We start from the raw sequence: 13,924 nt of genomic DNA, 5'->3' as shown, positions 1-13,924 counted from the left end.
TCCACCTCTGTGTTATTCATCAGATTTTAGGATATGGAATGCTCCAGACTCCATTGTTCATCCAACACAAAAATGCTGCCTCAGTGGGGTGCAGTTTGGAATCTAAAATTGTTTTCTTAAAACAGCTGTCCATTCTTGGGTTTGATTAATTGCAAGTCTGATGAAGCTCAGCTCTTGTCTCATACCCAGGTCACACTTGCACTGTGGTTTTTGACTTGGTTTCAGCAGCAGACTGACGTGCTAAAATTACATGCATTGCTTAATTCATTTTCTCTCTTCCACTCTCTCTCCATCTCCCTCTGTGCCAGAGTCTGTCTCCATTAATGATACAGCTGACCAAATATTACCAAGTAAATGCATATTTGAAAGTGGGCTTACATTTTAAAGATGAGGGTTTTTTTCTAGTAATCCCATAGTGATATAGTGTTCAAGCCAGTGTAGTAACAAATAGAACCACACTTACTCTCAGTAATATTCTCTGGAAAAAAAAAATGTTTCTAGTATAAAAAAATCCTGTGCACAGGACTTTCTTTAAAAAAAAAAACAATCTGTTAATGTCTTCTGATTTGGTTTAAGGAAAAGATTGTTGATATATTGATTGCTAATTTACTGATAAATTAAATTATAATACATATCAGTAAATTTGTAAAATAATTACGGGTTTTTTTCCATGCCAAAATTGCCATCAAGGATATGTACTTTTTAGAGTTCTGGGTTTGATGGTCTGGGTTTTTCTTTACTTATGTAAGAAAAGACATTACTGACCCTAACATCTACCTTCGGCTGTTGGTAAGAAGATACTAAGTATCTAGTGAGTATCATTTAACTAGGAAATAAGTTAGCAAGGGTTATCCAACATCTAGTGGGAAATCATCAGTTTCCTAGGGAGCAGAGTAATCACTTAGAGAAGTTTCCTGTTTACCAGACTAACCTAAAGCAGAAAGAACAATTGTTAATGAAAATTTAATAGATTAGAGAGTTGGTTTAAATTTTAAGTTAAAATCTAAAAAGCTACGAAAACCACTCAGTATTTTGAATCTTCATTCAGTGATGCACTTGCTTGTTTTTGTAGATACTGTTTCCACATACCACATTTTGTGTGTAACTAAATTTATTCATAATTTACACTTTCTCTTCCACAATCCCATCCCCTCTACTGACAGAGTTGATCATCTCATTGGAAAGAATAATCTCATCTGGGGCCAGCATGGCTGGCTTTGGTTTTTATTACAGAAGGTTCTGTGTGTATTTAGCTGAAGATAAATTTGCTGGAAGTTTACCATGTAAATAATGTAGATCCAAAACAGCAGCTTCTACCTTTGGAGGGTGCTTACTGGGCTTTGTGTGTTTTGTGGTACACAGAATGAATTTAATGGAACACTGTGTTAACTCTACCACCCAGGTCCAAAATATATTGTGAAGACATATGAAAACATGATAAAAGAGAAAAAGCTGTGCACGTGCTAGCCTGGATTAGTGTGCTCTGGGCCAGAACTCATTTAATCCTGAGCTTCCTCGTGCTCAGGATAAATGCAAGGGCAGGCTGTGAGCATGTGCACAATCACTCACTGTGTGTTAGCTGACGTTCTGTAAGTTCACAGCTCAGCTCAGCTCATAGTAACTTGTTTGTGTTCAGGTACCTTAAAACTATCGTCCAAGCCAGTGAAAACATTGCAGTTCTTCAGAGACAAAATACCAGCTGTGTAACTCGCTGGCTTGCAGCAAATCTCTCACACACCATCTTGCAGTTGGGCAAGCCCAAGTGCTCCCCTCTTGCAGGTGTCCTCCCCTGCTATCTGCAACAGCAGCTACAGGCAAGAGCTGCCTATCCAAGAGATGCCTGTAAGATTTCCATATTACAGCTTGTTCAGGACAGAAAATGAGATTTAATTCTAAATAGCTGAAATAAATTAATTATCTCAGATTTAATGGGTTTTTTTCCTTTTAATTTCTGGGAAGAGTGGGGATTTTTGCATGTTGTACATGCTTTTCGTGAGATTTTTATTTCGTTAATGTAAAATTGGTTTTGTAATACAAACGTGACTCTTGTTTCTCTTTAGAATGTGTACAATTTTTAAACATATTTGAGTATGCCACTTGCAGCATTTGGAAGAAAATACTTAAAACACTGAAGCTTATGGTCTGTTGGCCTGATCGGTGTTGTCACTTGTCAAACAGCTGTGACATCATTGTTTCACTTAATCCATTCAATTTTGGAAAGCCTAGCCATTTCAACCTGTCTTATGTCTGTATCTTCTAAACTGTTTAATACATCTAGCTTTTAACCAACACCAAAGTGATTGTGTATAACTGAAAGGCCAAATCCAGGAGAATTATTTTATTGGAGCAATGAAATTAAGTGTTGTAACTGTAAAATTATTTAGTGTCTGCATCTTAGTAGTGGAGACCCGTCATAGGTATTACACACTGAAATCCAGTCTATCAAGAAGCAAGAGAGGAAAGACAAGCTTAGGTAGTCTGGTTTTGCTCAGTTATTCATAATGAGGTATTTAACACTTACCACATTGTCTAGGTCACAGTTAAGTCACCAGGAGTTCGTTGAGACAAGACTGTAACAGAGCATCCTATTCTGCAGTCATGTTTACAGGAGTGCATTTCATGTATGTTCTCTGAAGGCTAAAGCCAACACCTGATTTTACTTTCTTAGAACGTTGTCTATAAACCCTTCTAAAGAAATCATGTATCACAACACCATGTAAAATACCTTAAACAGATTAATGTTCAATAAAATAACCCGGATTTCTTTTTTGTAAAAGGTCTTATTTATTTGATACAAAAAGTTATGGTTAATTCTAAAAACAGTGGTGGTATTACATCAAAAAAGAAATTTAAAATGTTAATGAACTTGGTTTTGATATTTGTATTCTAAAATGATGATTATTATAAAAAGCCTCTGCCATGTGCAAAACAAGACAAAGGCTACAGATGCAAGGCTTTGGTGCCTTTCAGTCCAGTACTTGCATCCAACTCTATTGAAATAAATTCTGAAAAAAATAGTAAAAAATTAAAAACAAAAAAAAAGGTACTATAAAAAGGGAGGGAAGTTATTTTGGCAGTTCTTCAATGATGATTCGGGAGACTGAATTCCATCCAGTAGAAGCATCTCCCCGTGGATAATCTGAGCATGTCCCAACCCAGATGGCAATATCCACCAAGCCAGCATTGATCCCTTCACACAGGCCTTCCACTGGTTAAAGACAAAACCCAGGTTACCTCAGCAGACACAACCCCTTTGTATTTCACAACTGAAGGTGGACTCAATTGCTTAAGAACAGCAGCTTGTTGCCAGCTTGTGCTACTTAGTTAAATGTAAAAAGTTTTTAGAATTTTAAAACAATTTCAGAAATAAAAACTATTATGCAGAGTTGTGGCAACATGAGTTACAGGCATGCAGTGCCTCTGTGCTGCTGCTTGACTCTCATTGCAGTACCTGAAGCAGATCACCATCCACAGGATGGTGAAATGAGAGGTATAGCTGCTGCTTTAAATACCCAAATTTACACACTGGGAGCTGGAATATGGCTTCATACCCTTCCAGACATCTTTCTAGCAGTGATAGGGGCACAGCCATGCCTGATTTCCAGCTCAGCTCTCTAAAGGTGATTGCCACCCTGTAAGCTTTTCCACACGTCAGTCTCTGCTCCTGCATGAAGCTGCACTCCTGATACCCCAGTAGCACCACTAGATGGAGGAGGGGTAATGAAGATAAGTCAGCTCTACCCCTGTGCTGAAAAAATCCTATAACAGCTCTAGACATTAGTTTTCATGTAGTCATGCAGTACAGGGAGAAAAATGGAGAAAGGACAGAGCCTTTACGTTCCTTTTTCTTAGTATCACATCCTTTTATGTTGAATGAATTCACTAATTTGCCTCTGCTAAGCAAATGAATAATTGCTCCCAGATATTTCACTTTGGAGGTACTTTTGCGCCCCAGCTGAAATCAGAGTAGAAATTGCAGGAGAAAAGTCTCATTTTTGCACAGACAATGTGCAAATACCAGTATTTTAAGCCAGGATGACGCTGTCTGCTTGGCAGTAAGGCTGCTCCTCCACAGGTTAATACAGCACAGAATGCCTCTGTTGTCACGTTGTGGCAGAGATCAGTAGACCTGCCTGAACAGAAATCTCTTCCATTTCTAAATCTCAGGATATAAGTACCATGAAAAGTACCACAGCAAAAAAGTACCACCTAATAAATAATTATAATACTGCTACTTATCAAAAGCCAGCTCTGAGAGAGCAGAGCAAGAGCAACAAGTGTGAGTTGGCCACTCTCTGCCTTTGGTAACTGCTGCTGCCCTCTGCTCCATCTCTGCTCTCCCGACATACATACCTGAGGAAGTTCTGTGTATGTTGATAGTAGAATTCAGCTCTGGGCTTCCTTGATCTAAGTATATGATGGCTTCAATGGGCAGTGGGCCAGCACACTCTGCCCCGTTGAAGGTGAAGTACCAGCGCTGGCAGCAGGCGCTCCTGCACTTGAGGCGCAGCGAGCCGCTGAAGAGCACGCGGAGGGCGCTGTTGGAGCGCATCTTGGTAAACGTGCATTCCTGACAGGAGACAAAGGTGCTTTGCCACAAACCTCTGGGCTATTTATTTTCTATATATTCATATTTAGGACGCTGATTTAGGAATATATTAATTTCAAAATGTTTTGGCTGTTCTCTTTAGGCCCCTCTGCGAAAAAAAAAATTACATTGAAGCCCGGGAAATCCCTCGCGGTGCAAAGATGGCACCTCATAGATGGTAAAGGAGAAATGGACTATGGAAATTCTTAACTTTATTTAGGTAACACCTGCTGTAAAGCTGCTAGCCTAGTTACCTTCTGGATTTATGTAAAGAGACATAAGCTCTCTGAAAGCTGCACTCAAGCCACAAGATCACACCTTCATAAGGATTGGAAGGGACCTCTGAAGATCATCTAGTCCAACCAAGTCTTGCATGACAAGACAGCACAGTTTCTATCTCTGCTAACAGAAATCCTGGACTTAATGATTATCACAAGACCTCTGAGCAGTTTATACCCAATAAAAGCTCCACAACTGAAAAATGCTTTCAGGTTTTTAACTGGTTGTTAACCTGTCTTCAAAATGCTGGATATCATAGGGGGAAAAAAAAACTAAAAAAAAGACCAAAAAGAAAAAAAAAGACAAAAAATATTAAAAAAAAGACAAAAAAGGCCAAAAAAGACCAAAAAAAACCAAAAAAAGAAAAAAGACCTAAAAAAGACCAAAAAATACCAAAGAAATAAAGAAAAAAAAGGAAAAAATTAAAAAGAAGGAAAAAAGGAAAAAGAAAAAAGCTAGGGACAGTTCTGCAAGTACAAGGCAGGCAGTAAGAAAAGTCTGCTGAAAAAGTTGATTCTCCCTCTAGCCACAGCACAGCAGTTAAACTGGTGTAATCACTCTGGGCTTTCCTTCAGAGCTGCAATTGAGCAGGGATTTTTTCTAAAAGTTTTCCATCCAAGGCTGCAGTGGAGGACAGACTGTTTGTGTCAGTCTAGGTGACACTGGCAACTCTGCTCCTGAGCAATGCTGATCCTTTGCTGAGGCATACTGAGTTTCAGAGAATAACCACTATGAAGCAAGAGTTATAAAGACGGGTACAATTAACAGAATAAAGATGGTCATCCCTTCTTAGGACTGAAATGGTGAAAACCTTGCCCTGTTTTGGGCAAGCTAGAGGCACTTTTTTGGCACTGGGGCTTTCAGCCTTACACTTACAGATCTGGTCTACTGAACATACTCTTAGACCAGCTACAAAATTCTTCCAAAACCCTGTTCCAGGAATGAAGAGGCTGAGAGCAATCCGAAGGAGCTAAGCCTTTGAGAATTCACCCTTGCATGCAGAAAAAGGCACCAGCAGGAAATCTGCGAGGCTGGAGCTGCTGTGGCCGGAGCAGCCCCGGCGCAGAGCCGGCTTACCGCGATCTTGCCGAGGTCGATGCCGTAGTTCAGCGCGCTCCACGAGCACTGCTTGAAGTTGGGGGTCCAGGACTCCTCGATGCTCTCGCGCATGCACTCGCCCTTCTCCCCCTTCAGCCCGTCCCGGCCCGGGATCCCAGGTGTCCCAGGGATCCCATTGGCTCCTGGGTTCCCATCCCGTCCAGGAACACCGCTGGGGCCTTGCAAGCACATGCCATTGTACTGGAAGAGAACAGATCTTGCTGCTTCCATCCCTCCATTCCGAGGATAACCAAGTCAAACACAAGGGAACAACAACAAAACACACACCCCCTGCTGGGCCACAATGGGCCATTTCTGCATCTCCCAGAAAATGGTTCCACAGAAGGAAAATAAAGGAAGAATAACTTTTCAAAGATAAGCAGTGCCAGTAAAATTTGCTGTAAAATAGAATGCCTTTTTTAATGAAAAGATGCATAAATCCTAGCATTAAAAATTTACCTAGTCGAAGAATTAAAACCTGTTGGAAAACCTCACAAGAGTCAAAACATTTCAATACAGAAACAAAAAAAGAAGTCACATGTTAATAGTTACTTCCTCTTAACCCACCATTACTTGTATAACTGTCTATGCTAATATGTGTTCAGTATTATTTTTCTGGTTTTTTTTTTTAAAGAAAATTTTCCATTTCATGGAGATCAAAGGTTAATGCCACTTTTCTTCTGTCACTGCTCCTCTGGTGAGGAGGTGACAACCACATCGCAATAATGACCCCCATAATTCAGTCTCCAATATGCACACAACTGGATGGTGATATGGATGTGGGAAGCTGCACCCTGGAATAAAGCTGAACTCAGAAATCCTGTTTGTAACAGTAGGAAGGCAGACATGGGAGGAGGGCACACTCACATCCTTCCTAACATCACAGTGTTAGGAAAGTCAAATGTTACCCTCCCAAACTCCATGTTAACACACATCACCTTCACACCTTCTGAGATTTGGGATTGCCCACCTTGGAGAGTAGGTTTGTGAAGCCCAGAGCTCCTTCCCCCAGCAGCTTGAGTGCTGGGATGTGGGAGGATCACTGGGCATGGGAATGCTGAGCAGGAACCTGCAGGGGCTGGCCATGGCTATAACTTCATGTGCTCTGACCAGTCTGGTGACCGAGTGCTTCCTCCAGTCTTCATCCCAAATCCTCACAGACACTGTATTCTGCTTTTCCACTTTCTCACATTTATTTGTCTTCATCTAGTTTAAACCACCTAATGCCCACCTGTTTCAAAAAGAAACAGTGCTGCAGCTATTCCTCCTCGTGCCAGCCATGCCCCTGTCTGCACTGTAGGAGCTGTAAACTACAGCCCCTGCCCTCTTTCCTTTGTCAAACTGGTAAATTTTCTTCACTGAGGCTGTGCTGGTTTTTGCACCAGAGCCATCACAGGCTTAGCTGGAGCCACACCAAAAATAAAATCAGTGACTACATGGAGAGGTCTAGTAAGAAGTCAGATGAGGGTTTGACTAATGGTTGCTAGCTTTCCCTTGCTACCTTCACCAAAGAAAACCCTCCTGGCTAAAGACAGTGGAAATTTTGGAATATTTTCACTAAGAAAACCATGTTTTAGAAAAGTTAGCTGAGAGAAGGCTGGTTGGCAAAGCACACACACCAGGAGAACAATGCAAGGACATTTCTATTTCACACAGCAACGGTTATCTGGTTTTGCTGTTGCTTTCCCACTGGACTCTATTTGTAACAGTGGCTGGCTCTGGCTTTTGCATGTGGTTACTCACCACAGAAATCCTGGATGTGGAAATAGGCAAGAGCTGGGTCAGGCCAAAGCTGTGGCCTATTGTCCCCCACCCCCAGAGACACCAAGGGGGGCTGGCCTGCCCTTACACAGGAGCTGCCACCCGCAGCCAGACAGGGAGAGCACCTCAGCCATGGCACATCCCAAAAAATAAATGGGAGCCCAAGAATCACCTGGGCTTTGGGCTCCACTCCAACTAAAATGGTCTGTCTTGCCAAGTCAAGTCTTTTTCATGTTTTCTTAAGCTGGAAATGCATAAAACATCCACTGAAGGCAGGATCCCCCCTCGGTCCTGCCTCCACTCTGCCCTGGCAGGGCTTCTGCTGAAGCAGTCTGTACAGCTGGGCTGTGCATGAGTCAGCTGCCATTGATTTACCCACACTCTGCTGCACCCAAAAAACACTGAGCAATTTCAAAGAAGTGAGGGACCCTGAAACACTGCTCAGAAAATGTTAGCTCATCCATGTGCACAGACTCCTTATTCTCAGTGCAATTCAATTTCCACCATGAAAGTGAAAAGGCAATGAAGTAGTGTGGAGGGGAAGGAGCTTTACTGCCAGTGGTGCTTCCAGCACATCACTTTAGGGGATCCCTCTGGAGATCATGGAAGAAATGGTCATACCACTGATGATCTATAGTAGGTGAAAAGCAGTCCAGCAACTCCCAGAAATACCTTCACATCTGCTTTCTACATTCCAAGGACTGGAAAAATTCCCTCCTGTCATCTATCCCTGAGACGGGATAGTCCCAATGCATTCAGGTTTCCAGTAGCAGTAGAATTGCAAACAATGGTGTGCAGTCCCTGCCGCCAAAGGAAATAATGAATTCACGCAACTCCAAGGAAAAGTGGGTTCGGTAAGCATACAGGTAGTTTTCAGAGCATGCAGATAGTTTTTCTCATTACAATCCACTAGCATTTTAGGAGCTAAACAGCAGTTAACTGCTTATGTTGGAAGGAACTAAGCAGCATTTGCTACTTATGTTGAAAGGGCTGTAAGATTCCGGAGTTGTCCCTGCAGCGCGCTGAGCGCAGAACCAGCCCCCGGCAGCCGGGCGGGGAGTGCGGGCTCCGCCGGCTCCAGCCGCCCTCCCCGACCCTGGCCCGGTGGGAAAGCATCAAACACACATCGGGCCGCGAATCCCTGCGGTTTGCCTCAAAGCCCGTCCAGCGCCTTCTCCGCATTTTCCTGAGTCAGCACAACAAGGGCTTAACTAACTGAACCGAGAGATGCCCAGCGGCGCGGGACCGGCGCTGCCCTGCCTGGAGCGGCCGCCAGGTTTTTCGAAAGCCTCTGATCTACGGCTTTTTTCATATCTTAGCAATAACAAAGCGGCTGCGTGGCTCCTCCAGCCACCCCCCGCTCTCCCCGCTCCCGGCCCCCGGCCCCCCGCTCTCACCACGTCCACCACCTCCCGCTGGCGGAGCGCCTTCTGCTTCCCCTTGGGGCTCTCTGAGCCGCCGTGCGGCGGGGCCGCCGCCAGCAGCAGCGCCAGCAGCAGCAGCAGCGGGGCGGCGGCGGCGGCCGGGCCGCGGGGCATCGTGCGGGCCGGGGATGCGCCGGGGCCGGCTGCAGCAGAGCCCGGGTCCCCGCTCTGGGCGGCAGCGCGGCGATAAATGAGCCTTTCAGAGCGCTCAGCCCGAGCTCCCTCCCCGGGGAGGCCGGGAATTTCCATCCTGTAACCGAGCGAGACGGCCAGGCAGAGCCACCCCCCCGCAGCCATTGGCACGGGGCCGGGGGCTCCCGCCCCCTCGGGCCGGCCCCGCCGAGCTTTCCCCGGGCCGTGCCGGAGCCCCCGGCCGAGCCGCGCCGAGCCGAGCCCGGCCGGGCCGAGCCGGGCCGGGCGGCCGTAGCGCTACGGGCCGTGCCCGGCGCTCCCGGAGCCCATCCCGGCTCTCCCGGAGCCCCAGGCAGTTCCCTTCCACGCCTTCAGGTGTTTGCTCGGCAGTCGGTAGCGCCTTTCCGATGAAGGAGCTCCGTCTGCAAGAAACCGCCTAACGCCACAGCGGGATCCTGATGCACCGCGAGGGGAAAATGGGATCAAGTATCAGCGGGGCATCAGTCACAAGACTAGACTGAGAAGAACTCAAGATAAGGACGCAAAATCCTCCTGCACAATAAAGGATTTTGGACTTTTTCGAAAAACCTGGTATTGCCAGACTGAACGTTGGCAATTTAGTAACAAAAGGAAAGTTTTTGGCTGCCCAGTGTAAACCATCCCATGCTGCTTTCATTCGAAATCATACTTTGCTTTTCATCGTTCTAGAATTGAAAGCACTGTAAAATAAAGGATGTGATATGTCCTCAAGAATTCAAAATAGAAATAACAAAGATTTGAGAGGTAGCTCCTGTATAGTGCAAACTTCGTGGTATTCGTAGAGGTAGAGTTTCCAGAAGGGGGAGATAAGCTTCAACACTTTTTTTTTTCCTGAAGTATTTAACAAAACCACACATTTCTCCTTCAGGAAAGAATGCTACAAGAAGTTGAGTCATTCCGACAGGACGCATGGAACCACATTTTTGTGTAGACTGATCCCTTCATGTGGCTCTGCACTTTTAAGCCACTTCTGCCTTTCTCCCCTTTCCATGTCTGCACCAGTGGAACGATAGCAGTGAAGGGAGAGGTACACCACAGGTCAGTCACACTGCTGTCATCAACCCCATCCCACGCTGTCCTGAGAGCTGGGGCTGACATCAACCACTTTGCTGAGGTGAGGGCTCCTGCCTGGTGAAGAAGGGCAGCATTCCACCCTGTCAGCTTCAAAAAAACAGCTGGTAAATAATAATGGTTCCCTAAACCAGCTGGGAAATTTTATGGAATGATGTAAATCCTTAATTGTAACAATTGCTTTGGTGACAGCCTCAGTCAGCATCCACAAACACACAGAGGCAGAGGCTTCATTGAGCAATCGCTCAGTGCTGTCAGCAAACCCTGCTGCCTCGGGGCTGATGGCAGTGCTGTGAGGGCGGGGATGTTTGATGTCTGTGCCACCTGCATGTTCACACAAGCGTCCTTACCAAGGGCTGGGGATCCTCAGCATCAACACAGGCTGTTGCTAAGGCGTCTCCCTTCACAGGGTGCCAAACTTTGGCATTACAGAATTAATTTCTTCAGGCAAGGTGCAGCAGCTGAAGCACACAGTGCAGCAGCACTGCATGCCTTCCTAAGGCAATCACTCCGGGGTTTAGAGAATAAAATTTGCATGGATGTTCATAATTATTTCCCCACCTGGGTTTGCTCACCATATGTTTGAGTGGGGTTTAGAAGCTTTGAAAATCCAAATGGCTTTGCCAGAGGAAGCAAACTGAGGAGCACTGTAAGAGAAAGTCTTAGCAAACAGCAGTGGGACATCTGCTTTGAGCTCTGTGAGTGCATTGTGCAGCTCCTAGCCCTCGTTTGACTTGCAGTGTGCATTTCCATCTGGAAAACAGAAATGTCAACATCCTCCTTAGCCTTCTTCAGCCCAAGTAAGCCTTGCCATCTGTTAGGCTTATGTTTTGTGGTCTTCTGGTATATTTAAATGCTTCTGAGGGCACCAACCGCTGCCAAATGCTGGTGTGGTAACCCAAATTGAATCAGAACTACTGATCTACTTTGCCTTAACTACTCTGCAGCTTAAAGGAGTGATAATAAACTTGCCTGAGCATCCTCTGACCATGATTCAAGGACTGGTAATAAACCTGCCTGAGCATCCTCTGACCATGATCCATACTATATCAACTAGTGATTCTTTCATTTTATTCATCCTGCTATATGATATAGGCTTTATCTATTATATGTGGCCCCACAAACATATCAGAAGATATTATGAGTTGTTATTAATGTCACTAAAATCTCCCAGATGGCCAGTCTGCTCCTGCACAGCCTGGGCAGGCTCACACAAGGTCACTGGGGCACAGTCAATGCATCTTGCACCACAGATGCTCCCAGATGAGGCTGATGCCATGAGTGCAGTCTCTGCTGCAGCTGGAGCTGCTTTCCCCCTCACACAGCCTCTCAGCATCCCAAAAATCCAGACACACAAGTCTGGAGAGGAGGATATTCCCATACACACATGTTTCCATTCACCTCAGCTATAACATGTTTAAATTCAAGGGAATTCAAGGGACTGCCCATGGGGTCACTGGGTGTCTCTGCTTTTCCTGTCCAAACTATTTCAGTTTATGAATACTGTTTGTTAACACACTGGTTTGAATTCAACCTGTGGGTATTTGTTGTTCCATTCAATTGTTACTCAGTCCTCAGTCTTTACATAGTGAAATAACTGCAGGGAACCAGGAGCACCAGACTTAGGGGTCTAAACATTACAGAAAGTTCAAGGCTGAGGATCCTGAGACAAAAGAGGCCCAGTAAGGTAAGTGCCCAGACTGGGACTTTTCATCTGCCTTCAACTCTTATTGCTTCATATATTTTCCTGTTCTGAGGATGTCTGGGGTTTTTGACTTTGGCTGGCAGCCTGATCTCTGCATCACTCTGGGGAGCATGTTGTTGTAGCCTGGGTAACAACAGAGCACTTGAGGTTAGCACTGCAGTGCTCAGCATCACTCAGCATCCTTGCCAACCTGTCCTTGGTGCTTTTAACCGTGGAGTTCATCATTTTAAATCTTGTTCACTTTATTACTGACATTTTAGGGTGAGTTGTAAGTTGGTGTAAAAGGCTGAGATCAGGGAAAGCTGTTGAATTTTTCAAATGGCACTTTGCAGGCTGCCTGTCTGATCAAGGAGACAAAGAGCTGTCTGTACTGCTGTGGAAGAAAACCAAAGTAAGAGCTCTCGGGTAATTTATTACAGATTTAAGAAATTGATTCCAACTTCTTCCACCAAAAAAGCCTTTGGAAGTGCATAAAAATAAATGGGATTGTGGTCTTAGCCCCTTCTAACACCTCCTAATTTAAATATATGATTCATATAGCATGATTAATATTTAAAAAATCCAAAACATCTTTCCCTCTATTTTATTGCTTTACTAGCAGAGATACACCTATTTTTAAAAAAATATTCCAGTAGCTTCTACATAAAATGATAAAAGCATTATAGCCACAGCAGTTCTTTGTAGGTACACATATTAATCTTTGAATCTTAAAATCTAATTTGGGGCATGTGCTCACCCTTCAGAGGCTTGTCTGCAGAAGAGAATTCATGTGTTCACAAGCATGAGGACAGCATTTTTTGAGTGTGAGAAAAAAAATCCTGACAGTAAATGTTAATTCTTTATTTTTGAATAAGCACATGGCAGTTCTTAATGTTATTATAGGAAATGTATTTTTACACAAAAAAACCATGAGAGAATCAACACTTTTTAAAATTCATATTAATTATGTTTTCTATGGAGAGAAATATTTAACACTGTCTCTGACAAGTCAACACCACTGGTCAGATACCAGTCAAAACTTATGGAAACAGTTCCTTCCATTGCCAGCTGGGCTTCCAGGCAAATCTGGCTTTTTCTGCCCAAGTCATCAGTTGATTTATAGTTACATTTGCTTATAGCTGTGTTTTTACAGTAATAATATATGCCCTGAATATTTTAAACTAAACACTATTCATAAACAGAGAGAGATAAACTTTAATAAAACTATTTGGGAGAACTGTCTGCCTCGCTGATAAAGGATAAATCAGGACATCCAGATGTTTCCATAGTGCAAACTTTATGATGAAAAGCCCATACTGTTTCCATTAACTTCTGGTTGCAAATTTCAGACCCTAAAGGGGTCTGGTCTGTGCCTCTGCAAGTCTGCTCCCAAGAACAGCTGGCACAATCCCAGCTGCAGTCACAGAAACATTTGGGTCTGCTTGGGCATCAGGAGCACATCTGGTTGAAGCAGATTCACTTAGATTGGGTTGTTCAAGGACTTGTAAAATGGCAAAATTATTTCAGTCAGGTTTAAAATTAAATTCACTGGGTGTCCAGCGAATCATCACGTGCAAGGGGAGAGCTGAGTCTCAGGGGGAACATTTGCTCATTGGAGCAGCTGGGAATCAGTCAGTGGTAGAAAAATCACTTGGCTACCTCATGAAATCTCTGTGAATAGAAAGGCTTATACAGAACTGGAAAGCTAACTTTCTTTAAATCCTGTGCTAACAAATGGTTATTAGGATGTGAAATACAGTGCTCCATTCAGACAGGAAGGCTTCTTCAAATGAAGGGCACAATCTACATTTTTCTACACCATTCATCAAATGCACTGCCAGAAGTCTG

General features: G+C 44.1%; 1 protein-coding gene across 1 annotated transcript; it reads right to left on the bottom strand.

Moving 5' to 3' along the window:
• Positions 1–2,076: 2,076 nt before the first annotated feature.
• CTHRC1 (collagen triple helix repeat containing 1) lies at positions 2,077–9,472 on the bottom strand. The gene is made up of 4 exons (XM_030231736.2): positions 9,124–9,472; positions 5,945–6,166; positions 4,354–4,570; positions 2,077–3,208 (listed from the first exon to the last, which is right to left on the bottom strand). The coding sequence occupies exons 1-4, from the start codon at positions 9,445–9,447 to the stop codon at positions 3,066–3,068; spliced, it is 906 nt and encodes a 301-aa protein (XP_030087596.2). The 5' UTR covers positions 9,448–9,472; the 3' UTR covers positions 2,077–3,065.
• Positions 9,473–13,924: the final 4,452 nt, after the last annotated feature.

The sequence above is a fragment of the Serinus canaria genome, chromosome 2 (assembly GCF_022539315.1).
Source record: "Serinus canaria isolate serCan28SL12 chromosome 2, serCan2020, whole genome shotgun sequence".
Lineage (NCBI taxonomy): Eukaryota > Metazoa > Chordata > Aves > Passeriformes > Fringillidae > Serinus > Serinus canaria.
The sequence above is the reverse complement of the archived record's forward strand: the minus strand, read 5'-3'. Positions and strand labels throughout refer to the sequence as shown.

Excerpts from the sequence above, each read along its gene's own strand:
- CTHRC1 (XM_030231736.2), bottom strand. The coding sequence starts at position 9,447 with ATGGCTGCGGGGGGGTGGCTCTGCCTGGCCGTCTCGCTCGGTTACAGG. Across the intron at positions 4,571-5,944 it reads TCGACCTCGGCAAGATCGCG|GAATGCACGTTTACCAAGAT; the intron begins GTAAGCCGGCTC and ends GTCTCCTGTCAG. Across the intron at positions 3,209-4,353 it reads CATACACAGAACTTCCTCAG|TGGAAGGCCTGTGTGAAGGG; the intron begins GTATGTATGTCG and ends GTCTTTAACCAG.